We start from the raw sequence: 14,408 nt of genomic DNA, 5'->3' as shown, positions 1-14,408 counted from the left end.
GCAGGGAAAAATGATGAAGTCAAGGCATAGAGGAGAAATCTTGGTTTCCAGACTTTGAAAATTAAATTTTACTACCCCTTTCTTGGATTTAAGACTTCCGTCTGTAATAATGACATTTCATAAGGGTTTCTTTTGGGGTTTTTTTTTTTTTCTCAATTTTATAAGGTTTTGATCATATGAAACTATGGGAAGAGCTTTCTACACTTGAGTTTACAGATATTTTTGTAACAAAATATATTTTTATGGCTAATGGATGCAAAATACAGAAAAGTAAATATAGTTGGTGATGACTGAGAAAATCGCCTTACTTAAAAATATTAAATAGTATGTTTTAGCATAGTAATATTATAAGGCCGTATTTCTGGGAATTTTCTATCCCTTATATTATTGATTTTCTTTTTAATATTGATAATGGTGAAAGCACAGTTCAACACATAACTGAAGAATAAATGACAGATCAGCTAGAAAATACATATATTTCAGACATTCTTGTGAAGACAGGAGTCTCTTTTATTTACCTTATAGGAGTTGAAAATGTTCCATACTCCTAATAGATATAAATAGCCTTTGTGTTAGTATTGCAACATTTTTTTCAAAAGTTCTTGCAGTTAATTTATAGACTTATTTAAGGTTTTCTTCCAAATTACATGCTCTGCTAAAATAATTTCAAATTTATCTTGTAACAATTGTTATTTTATTTTTCAGCCAGAGATTGCTAGAGCTACAGCTTAAAAAAAACAATTTAGCAATATTTCTTTGAGACGGGTTTGAACCTGCCACCTCTGGCATATGTGGCCAGCGCCCTACTCCTTAGAGCCACAGGTGCCACCCCAATGTACATTTATTTTTTCATCTGTTTGTCAATGAAAAAGATTCTAGGAAAATGGAGGGGGGGGAAGGAGGGGAGGCATATGAAATCATAGGCTGAGCCAATCCAGGGGCTGGAGAGCCCAAGTTATCTTCTGCCTCAGGAAGGGCTGGCTGAGGAATTGGGATGACACAAAGCCTGAAGAGAGAGCAAGAGTTACGGGACCCAGTAGAGAGGAGGTAGCAAAGGGAGCAAGATATAAAGGATACCAGGACCGATGTGTCCTCACAATGCTGAGTTACACGGGCTGCCAAACAAGCCATGTCTCTGTGTAGACGCGCTCACAGTTTTTTAAATCTAAGGAAATGAATCAGGAATGTAGCAAAGAGATGTACCTTGCTTGTGATAAACTCTGCAAGAAATTACTGTGTTTAGCCCTCTCTATGGAAGACGTAATAAATACAAATATGCTAGTAGTAAGTTGCATTTTTAAATGACTTTGTAGGGGTTTGTTTGGTTTTGGTTTTTTGAGACAGAGTCTCACTCTGTTGCCCAGGCTAGAGTACCATGACATCATCATAGCTCACAGAGCCTCAAACTCCTAGCCTCAAGTGATCCTCCTGCCACAGCCTCCCAAGTAGCTGGGATTACAGATACCCACCACAGTGTCCAGCTATTTTCCTGTTCTTCAATATAGACAGGGTCTCGCTCTTGCTCAGGCTGTGAACACATGGCCTAAAGGTCTTGAACACCTGGGCTAGGATTGCAGGCATGAGCTACCACGCCCAGCCTACTTTATAATTTTTCAAGAGTGTTTTATGCATATTTTTTATCCTGTTTACTCTTGACACACTTGATGGCATTTAGAAAACAAACAAGGAACCTGAGGCCTTAAAAAGTTGAAGTGACTTGTTTTGAGTCATACTTTGAAGGGGCTGAGTTCAAACTTGAACTCCATGGGTCATTTGCCCCCTTCCACTGATTTAACACACATTGCCGAAGCTCTCCGTCATGGGAGTCGCAAATTTGGAAAGCCTGCATTATTCCTAATTATGCTTTACAGCTGCAAATTAAATCTGCTTTACAGATTTTGGAAATACTGTATAAAATGGCTCGGCACCTGTGGCTCAAGTGGCTAAGGCACCAGCCCACATACACCTAAGGTGGCAGGTTCGAATCCAGCCCGGGCCTGCCAAACGACAATGATGGCTGCGACCAAAAAATAGCCAGTCGTTGTGGCAAGCGCCTGTGGTCCCAGCTACTTGGGAGTCTGAGGCAGGAGACGCGCTTGAGCCCAGGTGTTGGAGGTTGCTGTGAGCTGTAATGCCACAGCACTCTACCCAGGGGGACAGCTTGAGGCTCATGTCTCAAAAAAAAAAAAAAAATACTGTATAAAATCTTTTTCACAAAAAAGTTTATCAAAGTCATGAGAGCAGACTGATCATGAGTGCTAATTTTGCTTTTAGTTTCAACGATAACATCAAGTGTAAACAAGAATAATTTACACAAGTACAAATAATCAGCACGTCATCCTCTTGTTTCTTGCAAGTTGTTGAGATGTTTCTGTTATGCTTTAAACTTTTTTTAGTGTTCTTGAAATAACTAGTTTACGCATATATTGATAAATATGCATCTTTTTCTCCTGTGAGCTTTCTCACAAAACAGTCTGACTGTGTGAGGGGTGCTGTCCCAGGCCTCCCTGCCTTCACAGGCCTGAAAGCTGCCTTGCCTACTGGGTACCTCCGTACTAGGTCAAAGGGCAGCCAATGAGGTCTCCGTGTGCCTAGGGGGGGTGCCTCTTTCCTCTTTTTTAAATAGTTAAGTGCCTTGAACAAGTCAGGGACCAATCTTTCTAGCCACTTTCAATGAGAATGTGAGCAGAAGTGCGACAGTGGAAGCATCAGGGCAGACGTGGCAGGGTTAGGACTCCTTGTAATTTCCTCTGCAGAGGTGTGCAAATGTATCTCCAGTGGTACTGCTGAGTTCTAAACAACGTACCTGCCTTTATCCTAGTTTAGAGAATCTCTTGAGTAGGAACTAATTGTGCCATGGTGTAGAATAGTTTCATAATCGAGAAAAAAATGCCTACCAGGGACTGGCATGAAACCTCTAAACTCATTTTCTCAGCCGTCTGAAAGGGGATCCAAACCACAGGTTCTGAAGGTGAAAAGTTAATGTTCTGGCTCCTTCTAGGAGTTTGTCCCATTCGAGGGGAATGGGGATCAACTCAGTCTAACTCTTCTAGCCACATCTGATCCCACTTGAGAATTACAATAAAAATATTTGTGTCGCTCTGTCCTTGAAATAGCACTGCCATTTAATTCACTCTTATGTTTGTTGCAGAGAAAGCAGCAGCTGCCAACATAGATGAAGTACAGAAGTCAGATGTGTCGTCCACGGGGCAGGGTGTCATCGACAAGGATGCTCTGGGGCCTATGATGCTTGAGGTAGCATACCCTCCTTTGGTTCTGTATTTCAGAATGTTATTGATCTTCACACTATTGCATTGAATTCCAGGGGAATGTAGTTTAAGGGGAATCTACCAAGTACTGCCAACCTCTAGAACTCAACTAGTAGGTATCTATATGTTCTGGCTCCCGCCACCAGCTCATGTAAATTTGAAATTCACATACAGAATTAAATTAACTGGACTAGGATATACATTGACAGGTTTTAATTGCCAGTTGAGCATTCATTTTGGAAAAACATATTCATAAGTCCTGTTTAATTCTGTGCTATATTTTAGTCTGAAATGTTCTCAGAATTATTACATTTTATATGTTCCATATACATGTGCCTATATACTGGTATACAGATTAAAATTTGAGGCTCACAAGAGGATGTTTATACTTTTTTTACTTGTGTTATTTCAAACTCACTTATTTATCTCATAGTGAAGAAAACTGAAATAGGCAAAAGGAACTTGGAAGATGCACAGAAGTGTATTGGTTAGTCGTAACTAGCTGCCTGTTCTGTCTAGAATTTACAAAGTCCAGTTTTCCTTTTTTATTAACTATTACTAAATTCCAAGGGCTTTGCTGTGCCTGTTCTAAAATTAAAATTCAAGAAGTAGGGTATGGTTAGATGAGAGAAAAAATGTCAGTGAATATTTAACAAGAAACAGAGGAACCTTGAGACATAAATTATGTCAGTTCTCAGGATAATTTGCTCTGCTGATGATTTGATGAAGTACCACGTGGCCAGACGCTTTGCAGTGTAGTCATTATAGAATCAGCCTACTGCAGCAGTCATGCATACATAGGTCACTATGAAAGTTTTGAGACAGTGTCCATTAGTTCACTTCCGAGATACACAGTTGACAACGTCCTCCCTGTCTCACCTGTGCAAGTTTCAACTTGCCTGGAATCTGTTGTTGGGAGGGCTTTGTTTCCATCTACGTGGATTTTATGTTTCTTTATTTTTGTGTATCTCAAAACTTTCGTAGTGACCCATATATACAAGAAATTAAGAGTTTTTATTTTATCTTATTTTTTGAGACCAAGTCTCACTACATTGTCCTCGGTAGAGTGCCATGGCATCACAACAACCTCAAACTCTTGAGCTTAAGTGATTCTCTTGCCTCAGCCTCCCAAGTAGCTGGGACTACAGGTGCCCACCACAATGCCCAATGTTGTTGTTTTTGTTGTTACAATTCCCGTTGTTGTTCAGCTGGCCCAGGCTGGGTTCAAACCCACCAGCCTCTGTGTATGTGGCTGGCACCGTAACCACTGTGCTACAGGCACCAAGCCAAAATTAAGATTTTAAAATAAAGATAACCAGTAGTCACTCAACCTTATCACCTCTTTTTTTCACTTGATGCATGGAGTGATATTTATTTTTAGAAAATCTAATTCTCTAAAAATCTACCATATAATTGGAAGAGTAGGGGACACAGAATGGATTTAGAGATCATATAACCCAATCTTTGTATTTAGAAATGACAACATTTGTTCCCTGGGGCTGGACCTGCTGGCCAAAAGGTTTAAATGACCCAGTATTGGCCCTTGCTTATCTTCTCTTGAATCACTGGCTTAAAAACATTGAACCACAAGTTCCAGGGGGGAAGCAGAAACATACTTAACCTGTTCTTCCATAGTTGGCAGGGCAGTAGAAGCCAGAGAATCCTGCTTCCCACTTGGTTCTTAGAAGCAGATAATGAAAACTGTAACTAGGGGGACGATTTAGAATTAGATGAAATAAAGTAGTTAACTTCCTTTGGAAATAATTTTGAATTATAAACAGAAAATTGATTTGAAAATTATGGTAATCTGAATTATTACAACTGGGAAGTTTTCCATGTATCTGTGTTTATTCATTTATATCTGTGTAGAAAAATTAGGGTAGAAACTCCTGGGAAGACTTGAGGCTTCCAAAAAGAAATGCTTAGAGTAACCACGAGACTTTTGACTCAAGCCCTTTGAAAGCAAGTTCATTAATTGCAGAAATCAGAGTGCCAGATGCCTGATCTCATAAAATCAAATCTACATTTTTGCCATTTTAAATAGTCTTCTGAGAATTCAGTGCATTGATTGAAGAATGTATATAGCAGGACTTTAGTTGGAGAGGTAAGTCTTGAATCTAGTAACTTACAGTTTGAATGTAAATCGTTATCCCTGTTTACATGTGATCATTTAAACAGAGGAGTCGTCTTCTCATGGAGCAGTTCCTAGGCATAGATGCACATTCATGCTGACATCATAGCATAGTGGTTGCTAGGCAGCAAAACCAAATGTCAGCTTTTTTCATCAGCGCATATCATAGTGAGCTTTAAAAAAAACACAGTTTGATGAGATGAAGCAATTTCATTATACCAGAAATCAGTCTTCTTACTATGATTGAGAAGTAGCATACACTTGCAGAAATGAACTATAGGTAATATATTTATGAAAATCTGGCTCGGTGCCTGTATCTCAAGAGGCTAGGGCTCCAGCCACATACACCAGAGCTGGTGGGTTCGAATCCACCCCAGGCCCACCAAACAACAATGACAACTACAACCAAAAAAAAGCTGGGCGTTGTAGCGGGTGCCTGAGGTCCTGGCTACTTGGGAGGCTGAGACAAGAGAATTGCTTAAGCCCAGGAGTTTGAGGGTGCTGTGAGCTGTGACACCATACCACTCTACCCAGGGCGACAGCTGGAGACTCTCTCAAAAAACAAAGAAAAGAAGATCCCTATCAAATGTGTTATCTAAAGCGGAGAATTCAAAAGGGATATTAGGTACAGAACTAATATGCCAACTAACTTCCTGTCTCCTCTGCCAGGCACACACACTTGCTCGTGGTTCTCAAAGGTTAGGGCCAACTTACTAGGGAAGGTTATTTACATACAGTCTTGCTTTGCCTTACGTGTAGTTTATACCATTGAGAAAACCTGACAATATTTAACAGAAACTTAAAACCAAGTTGTGTCATACTTAAAAAAAAAAAAAAGGAGAAAGAGTTATTCCCTGGCGCCTTATGGTCAGTTCTAATTTGAGAGAGCACTTAGTTTGGTGATGAAAATAGAATTAAAGATGGAATATATTTAAAGATAGCTCACAAAATAGGAGCTGGTTAAATAATGACATAAGGAAAAAACAAACCCGGGAAAAAGTAAACGCTTTAGTCTCCATCTGTACACACTGTAATATGGGTGTGTACATGTGACACTGGCATGAAGAAACTAAGTGGCATGAATCAGCTAGACCAGGTGGCCCTGTTCCTCGGTGCCACTGGCCAATATAAAGCCTTTCAGTCCTGACCACTCACCCGATCCATAAAATAGTTCTGACAAGCGAAGATCAAAAGGGGGTAATGTAACTAGGAGAAATGCACTGAGCCCCTACCATTTCTATCGTCCCAGCAAAAGTGTTGGGAAAATGGGCTCGAGGTGAATGGCAGAGGAGGGTACACTGCTTCATGGGCATGAGAAGCATGAGCTTTGGAGTCAGCTGTGCCACTGACTTGGACAAACTTAATCTCTTTGTCTTTTTTTTTTTTTTTTTTTGGCAGTTTGGGGCCGCGGCCGGGTTTGAACCCGCCACCTCCGATATATGGGGCTGACACCCTACTCCTTTGAGCCACAGGCACTGCCCTCTCTTTGTGTCTTTATTTCCTTCTTTATAAGTCAGGAAGATAAAACATCCCTCCCGTTAGGAGTATGTCAGTATCAAAATGACACAGTGTGCATAAGGCACAGTGACCGTGCTGGATAGCTATTACAGTTCTTTACTTCCTGACACAATCCTAGAGTCTTCGTGTCCTTCCCTAATCCGGAATGGAAGGGGGACAGAGTGGGGCTCGTAACCCCAGACAGGACGCGAGCTGCCACCGTTTAGGTGATCTGGAAACCTGCATCTTACGCTAGAGAACAATGAGTAATGGAGAAGGGCACGATTAGTGCCTTCTCTGGACGGGACAGGGCTAAAGTCCCCATGAAGACTCATTCCTCATATCAGAGACCCTTCTAGACCTTTCCCAAACAGCAAAGGATCTGTACTTCTTCAGAGGTGTGAGATCATCTACGATTCTTCTCACAAAAGTAGAAATGACATTGGAGGTTGTATAACATGACAAACTGTAAAGTGAAATTACCATGTGTTGGGGTCATTAATAGTTGTCCTTGGCCCTGTGGAGCACACCAGTCTCATTTAGCAATCCAGGTAAATGCCTATACACATTCACTTGGCAGTAATTATTTCCTAATAAATTAACCAAGTGTTTGTCATTTAGTTAGTGACAGGAAACCCTGATTGGGCTCTTTTCTGCTTAACTAAGATGGAATAATTTCTATTCCATCAAGAGAAAATGTATTAATTGTTTCTCAAAATGGGGACAGGGTGCGAGAGATCTCTTTTCTATCTGTGTACGAAGCATAAAGCAGGGGTTCTCAACCTTCCTAATGCCGCAGCCCTTTAATGCAGTGCCTGTGTGTTGCAACCCACGGGTTGAGAACCGGCCTTAAAGGGATTGTTCCCTTCTTAAAAACTGCATGTGATTTCGTGTCCCACCTTTTCTAACACAGTTTGTGCCTTCTCCTTTAGGCCCTTGATGGGTTCTTCTTTGTGGTGAACCTGGAAGGCAACGTCGTGTTTGTGTCAGAGAATGTGACCCAGTATCTGAGGTATAACCAAGAAGAGCTGATGAACAAAAGTGTATACAGCATCTTGCATGTTGGGGACCACACAGAATTTGTCAAAAACCTGCTGCCAAAGTCCATAGGTAATGGTTGTCTGCTGGGTCTGCTCCTCTTCCCATCCACACACACGCATGCACGTGAGCACACGCACACGCTGCTGGGTCTGCTTCTCTCCCCATACACACGCACGGGAGCGCACACACGCACATTATCTTGGCTGGAGTGGGTAAATTAGAACTTCTTTATGCTGGATGGGGTAAGAGGGCCCGGGTAGTTTTTTTAGAGTTGCTTGTGTGAGATATTCAAGCTTAGAAGTCAGAAGGGAAAGGGTATGTTCAGACACTGATCTTGAATGAATGATTATTTTGATCCTATATTTCAAGGACACAAAAGCGATTGAGATGGAAAGTACTTTGCGGCAAATACTTTCCAGGAGTTTGTTTTTATTGTTTTCTAAGAAGGTAACACATTGCCTCCCCCTGTTCAACGCCAGCCAACTCAGTTTTGTCCATTTTCTCAGTGACCATCTAAAAAGTCAAAGGTCATGAGAAATTTGTTCGACTTACTTTGAGTCCTACAGGTGAAAAGAATATTTTGTGTGGGTGCCCAGCATTCTAAGAATAAAATGTTACGGAACAGCTGGTGTGTAGAGAGGTTCAAACCTCAGCCTGGCAGCCGTGCACGGCTCTGTCCCACAGTGGCCAGAGGCACCACGGGTCATCAATGCTGCCTCCCCAGCCTCCTCTCCTTACCTCAGGTGGCCTGACTTCTTGTACTTGGGAGCTGCTGTCCCAGAGCGTAGGTGACAATGAAGGGCCACGTTTTGAAGCGGGTGACTCACGGTGTGGGCCCACTCGAGTCGCTTGCTCTGCAGTGCTGCGGTTCCCACTCACTAAGTGGTTCTTTTTTTAATATTCTCACTTAAACGGATGATAAGAACATCTTCACAGATTGAAAGAAGTACAGAATAAGATCAAATTCTGAGTTGGCAAGTATTTCTGTTCTCTATCTTAAAACTGTTTCTGTTAGCTGGTCTCATTGTTAGCACAGTGAGTAGGAAAAGATCCTTTTCCAGTTCTGTTACGGCTAGCCTTCCCTTCAGATGGTAACTCTGTTCTGAGTGACTGCGACAGTAACACAAAATGTCTGAACACTTGGAGTGGGACTCCTGCGTTCTATTCCCTAGTAAATGAATAAGAAAATGGGACTTTTTATTTCAAGTAACTAATATTTCCAGATCACTGCAGAAATTTTATGACTTCCTCAAAGGACCTGTACTTATTAATTCGCTGTTATTAATCTACTTTTGCCTTACTTTATATTTTACCTTTTTTTTCAACTTATTAACCTGAGTTAGTAAGAACTCCTTTTTTCTTTCTTCTTTGATTACTTTATGTAGTCTCCATTTCATAAATAAGCTTTTTGAAATGCTTATGGTGAAATAGATTTTCCAAATGTGTATAAAGCCATAATAAACTAGTTCTAGCTTCTTCAGGTTTTTTTTTTTTTTTTTTTTTTTTTGAGACAGAATCTCACTCAGTCGCCCTGGGTAGAGTGCCGTAGCATCACAGCTCACAGCAACCTCAAACTCTTGGGCTCAAGTGATCCTCTTATCTCAGCCTCCCAAGTAGGTGGGACTGCAGGCACCTGCCATAATGTCCCACTAGTTTTCCTGTTTGTAGAGACAGGGTCTCGCTCTACTCAGGCTGGTGTTGAACTCCTGAGCTCAGGTGATCCACCTACCTCGGCCTTCCAGAGTGCTGGGATCACAGGCGAGAGCCACCGTGCCTGGCCCTTCTAAGTGCTTTCCACCTACTCACTTCAGAGAGCATATTTGCTTTTCATATGATTTACCCATTTTTGATCCCCTGTTTCATTGTCCTACTGGCCCTAATATTTTTAGATAAAACATAGGTCATGGGGCAGTGCCTATGGCTCAAAGGAGTAGGGTGCCGGCCCCATATACCAGAGGTGGAGTGTTCAAACCCAGCCCTGGCCAAAAAAAAAAAAATAGGTCGTGGTAAAGAAAAGAATAGCAAAATGAGAATCAGGACTGGTTCTGAGTCTGGTTTTTCTAATAGTGGAACATTTCTTTGGACATGAGGTTTTTTCAGCTGTTGAAATGAGGTTGACCTGGTGACCCATAAACACCCTTTAATTCTATCACCCTGTCATTCTGTTATTATTTAGTTGCATTGTGTTTTCCAGTACGTTTCAAATTTTGTTGATGTCTTTCCTCTCTTCATTACCTTTCTTGAATTCATGTATGTGCTTTTTTTAGTTTTAATACTAAATAGAAGATGTGTGAACTCTAGGGTTGTTGACTTGAAAAGAAATAAATGACCTTAGTACTGGAAATTTTTAAAGATTTTTCAGCCTATTGAAGAAATACAAATGAACACATTTAAAAAGCCTTACAAGGAAACAATTGAGGCCAAGTTATAGAGTATACACTAAAATGTCCATAAATAATTTTGGGGGAAAAAAATGTGTCAGAGTGGACAGTGCAGGGTGCCTAGAGAAGTTAGGTTCATATTGTTACGGAGACTCTCACCCTGAAAGCATGAGTGCCTTTGGGGACAGAAATCAAGGCAGCCTTTTATTTCAGATCGGGTAGCAGCAGAAGCAGAGATAATCTATATGGGACTGGGTATGGCAGAATGTGGAGAGGCTTATGCTGGGCAGTGTGAAAGATCTGGTTAGGTGGATAAGACAGAGGTGCTGAGTGAGATTGTTGTTAGTTTGAATGGCCTTCCTATTCCTGACTGTATCAAGCCTGACTCCTTTGAAAGAACTTAATATATGTTCCATTTGGTGTCACTTAAACAGAGTTTTGAATTGGGTAACACATATAAAACTGAAATGCAAGTAGATAAAACCAAATTTCCAAGAAATCAAAGTTAGGAAGACTCAAAAGTAGAGCCCTCTAGTATTCTGGTAATAAATAATCAAGACCTAAACTTCGAAGGGAAGGAGTCAGGGGGAAGGATACGAATGATACAAAATGTTTTGAAAATTTCAAGAATTTTCCAAAGTTGTTAAAACATTAAACCAAAGAATGTTTTCCCTTCTAGATGATTGTGAAAGCATTTAGAAAAGCATAAAAGCGCCTCATAAAAGTAAACAACCATATTTTTTCCTACATTACTTTGATAATTCAGAAGCAGTAAATCTGATGTTAGTTTCTCTGTCATATTCGATGGCTTTTGTCTTGCTCAGTGAATGGGGGCTCTTGGTCTGGTGAACCTCCCAGGAGGAACAGTCATACCTTCAATTGTCGGATGCTGGTAAAACCTTTACCGGATTCGGAAGAGGAAGGCCATGATAACCAGGAAGCACATCAGAAATACGAAACTATGCAGTGCTTTGCCGTCTCTCAACCAAAGTCCATCAAAGAAGAAGGGGAAGGTAGGGCCAAGTCTCCAGGAGAGTCTGTGTGTCTGTGTCTTTATTCTTTTGCTATTTCTGTCAATAATCTAAAACTAGTGGTCACAAAAAGAAAAACTTAGAGGAAATATTTACTGTTTTTGTGATAAATCCTCGTTTAAGTCTCTGTCCAGCAGAGTTTTCTGCAGTGATGAAGTGTGGTACTTGCAGTGTCCATTGTGGCAGCCACTGGCCATGCCTGGCTGTCAAGCACTTGAAATGAATTTTTAATTCTGTTAAATTTACATTTAAATAGCCATGTGTGGCTAGTGGCTATTCTAGCAGCTCTGTTCAGGGTTAAATCTCTTGAGGATCATAGGTTCCTTTGAACAGGGAATGCAAGCTATGTGCCACAGCCCTAGGAAAATGCACACAAGTACAAGTGTTTTTACTATATTGTACAAGTACAAGTATTTTTATTATACTTTCAAGAAATTAATGGACTCCATACAGCTTATCTGTGGATGCTGGGCCCAGAGTGTGTGTAATCAAATGGTACTGAAGGGAGGACAGAGATGGGAACGGGGAATGGAGGGGATTTCACACTATAAGCTCATTAGCATGTTCTGTAAAGAGAGGCTGATGTCAGGTCCCCCTCCTGTGCGTCCCACACAGCTGTACCACACAGCTGAGCGTCCCTCCCTGGACTCTGAGGCAGTGTTGAAAAGGGCACTCTGCCTGTGTAGCAGGAGGGAAGGTGCTGAGGACCACTAGTGAACGGAAACATCCTGGGCTCCATAATTAGGCCAGGTCCTCATTCCACCACTTGCCAGCTCTGTGACGTAGGGGAAGTTCCTTGACCTCTCTGAACATCAGTGTATTTACAAGGGAGGTCGCCAGTACCAGTATCAGGATGTAATAAGGATCACATGAATAGGCCTGAACCATGGTTGGCATTGAATGCTAGCTATTTAATGCTTTTTATTTAAAATATGTAAATATTTTTAAGTTCAGATTTTATTGGGAAGGAAAGTATTAGACCTGTCCGAGGTGAAACACTATTTCAAAATTAAGGTTTTTGCTTAGGTATGGAGTATAAATGATTTTATTTTATGCAGTAAACTAAGTGCTACTAACACATCCATCTGTAGTAATAGTCTGAGGCAGTGTAAAAAGGGTACAGCTGAGCTAATGTATCATTCCGTGCTTTGTACTTAAACATTATGCATATAAAATTAGATTCTATGTGTTAACACAGTAAAGCATAAGAGCAGGGCTTCTGAGCCACAGTGTGCTCAGGTTTAAATCCTGGCTCTGCCAAAGTTTTCTCTAATGTGGTGAGTTAAATCTTTGTGCTGTGGTTTACTTCTCTGTTAAATGGAAATCTTGCTACTGACTGCCCTGTGGAGTTAAGATGATTGGATGAGTTGATAGGAAGGTGTTTATCTCATTGTATAGTAAGTGCCCCAACATTTAGCTTTTATTTTGTTGAAGATGATGATTCCATTTTAATTTCGTGATACCAGCTATTGCTGGGTGTATTTTAAGAAATTCTCAAATTTAAAGATGAATGATCATAAACTAATGACATAAGAGGATACATAAGGTATGAAGAGACTATTTTTTCTTTTTCTTTTTCTTTTTCTTTCTTTCCTTCTTTTTTTAAAGCCAGGGTCTTGGTTTTGTCACCCAAGGTGGGATGCAGTGGCATGATCTTTGCTCACTGAAGCTTGAACTCCTGGCACACGCAGTCTTCTTGCCTCAACCTCCCACATAGGTGTGACTATAGGTGTGCACCACTGTGCTTGGCTGAGGCTACTGAAGTTTTTTGCTTTTTTTTTGTTGTTGTTATTGTTGAGAGAGTCTCACTTTATTGCCCTCAGTAGAGTGCTGTGGCATCACAGCTCACAGCAACCTCTAACTCTTGGGCTTAAGGAATTCTCTTGCCTCAGCCTCCCAAGTACCTGGGACTACAGGTGCCTGCCACAATGCCTGGCTAGCTACTGAAGTTTTTTAACAGCCTTTTGTCCAGCACTTTTTATGCTGAAAGGCTGTACAATGTGTTCTGCATGTTGCAAAGATAAACAAAACTTTTCCCCGTTCTCTGGAAGTGACCCTGACACATAACGCATTTAGGTGAGGTGAGGAATGAGTGTGTGGCTCTGGCTGTGTGAGAAACTAGCCATGGCCGAGATTCTACACTGTGACCAGCTCTTCTGGCAAGTGTTGCGTTTTCTAGGTACTGTGAGACTCGTCCTCCGAATCTGTGTCTAGACCGATTTTTATTCTTAGTTTTAAGCCGCACATTGCCATTGTAGAGGTGCTTACATAGTTCCGGAGGTCTGTCTCGGTTTCCTGTATGTTGGTGAACGTTAGTACTCAAGAAGCAAGTACTTGACAGTGCTGAGTATTGGATGTTAGTTTTCATGGTTTTTGTACATTATTGTGAAACAAGCTATCCTCCCTTTATAAGAAAGCATTCCATTCTTTTCCATCTCTGGGGAAATGGTGTCAGATTGTTAACTCTCTCTGATACACTTTGTCACATGGGTTGGGGGGCTTCAGAGAGTTCATCCTCTTAACCCCAGCCTACCCTACCCTGTGAGCCCTCCCTCTCCTCCCTCACCCCCTCACCCCAGCCTACCTTCCTCTTCTTTCCCCTCACCCCTCCCCTCTCCCGTCTGTGCTCCCCTCTCTCCTCTCCTCCCTCCTCTCTCTCCCCTCTCTCCAGACCTCTCCCACCAGTGAGAAGCTAAAGTACATAGTGTCTGGTCCCTGTTTCCCTCATTGATTCACAAGGTTGTGCTGTCATAAACACATTTGAATCTGTTTGAGTCACAAAGGAAAGCCCAATATGGTAAACATAAATATGTATGATTTAAGATTTGCAGTCCTGCTTGATTTGTGTGGCAAGAAGAGTTCCAATGAAGGAGAGACCAGTTCTTCCCTCATCAGAAAGTTTTACTACTCGCCAGGATCTCCAAGGTAAATTTTCTTTCCAAAAAAGATGAAAGAAATCATTTCAGAATACTTATAGATTATCCCAGGACTATATTTATGAGAGTATAAAGAAGCCTGGACTAGTGATTGCTGTTGGGGTGGAAATGTTGAGGAGCTG

The 14,408-nt window shown here is 41.2% G+C and overlaps 1 protein-coding gene across 1 annotated transcript in view; it reads left to right on the top strand.

Moving 5' to 3' along the window:
- The window catches only part of LOC100948904 (nuclear receptor coactivator 2-like), a 246,941-nt gene extending 232,640 nt beyond the window's left edge, over positions 1-14,301 (top strand). Inside the window, exons 5-8 of the mRNA XM_003803528.3 lie at positions 3,152-3,255; positions 7,830-8,007; positions 11,144-11,332; positions 14,174-14,301. Coding sequence (XP_003803576.2) covers positions 3,152-3,255; positions 7,830-8,007; positions 11,144-11,332; positions 14,174-14,301 — 599 coding nt within the window. The remainder of the gene's footprint in view (positions 1-3,151; positions 3,256-7,829; positions 8,008-11,143; positions 11,333-14,173) is intronic.
- The last annotated feature ends 107 nt before the right edge of the window (positions 14,302-14,408 follow it).

This window comes from Otolemur garnettii, unplaced genomic scaffold (genome assembly GCF_000181295.1).
Source record: "Otolemur garnettii isolate 467f Iridium unplaced genomic scaffold, OtoGar3 scaffold00323, whole genome shotgun sequence".
NCBI classification, from domain to species: Eukaryota; Metazoa; Chordata; class Mammalia; order Primates; family Galagidae; genus Otolemur; species Otolemur garnettii.
The sequence above is the reverse complement of the archived record's forward strand: the minus strand, read 5'-3'. Positions and strand labels throughout refer to the sequence as shown.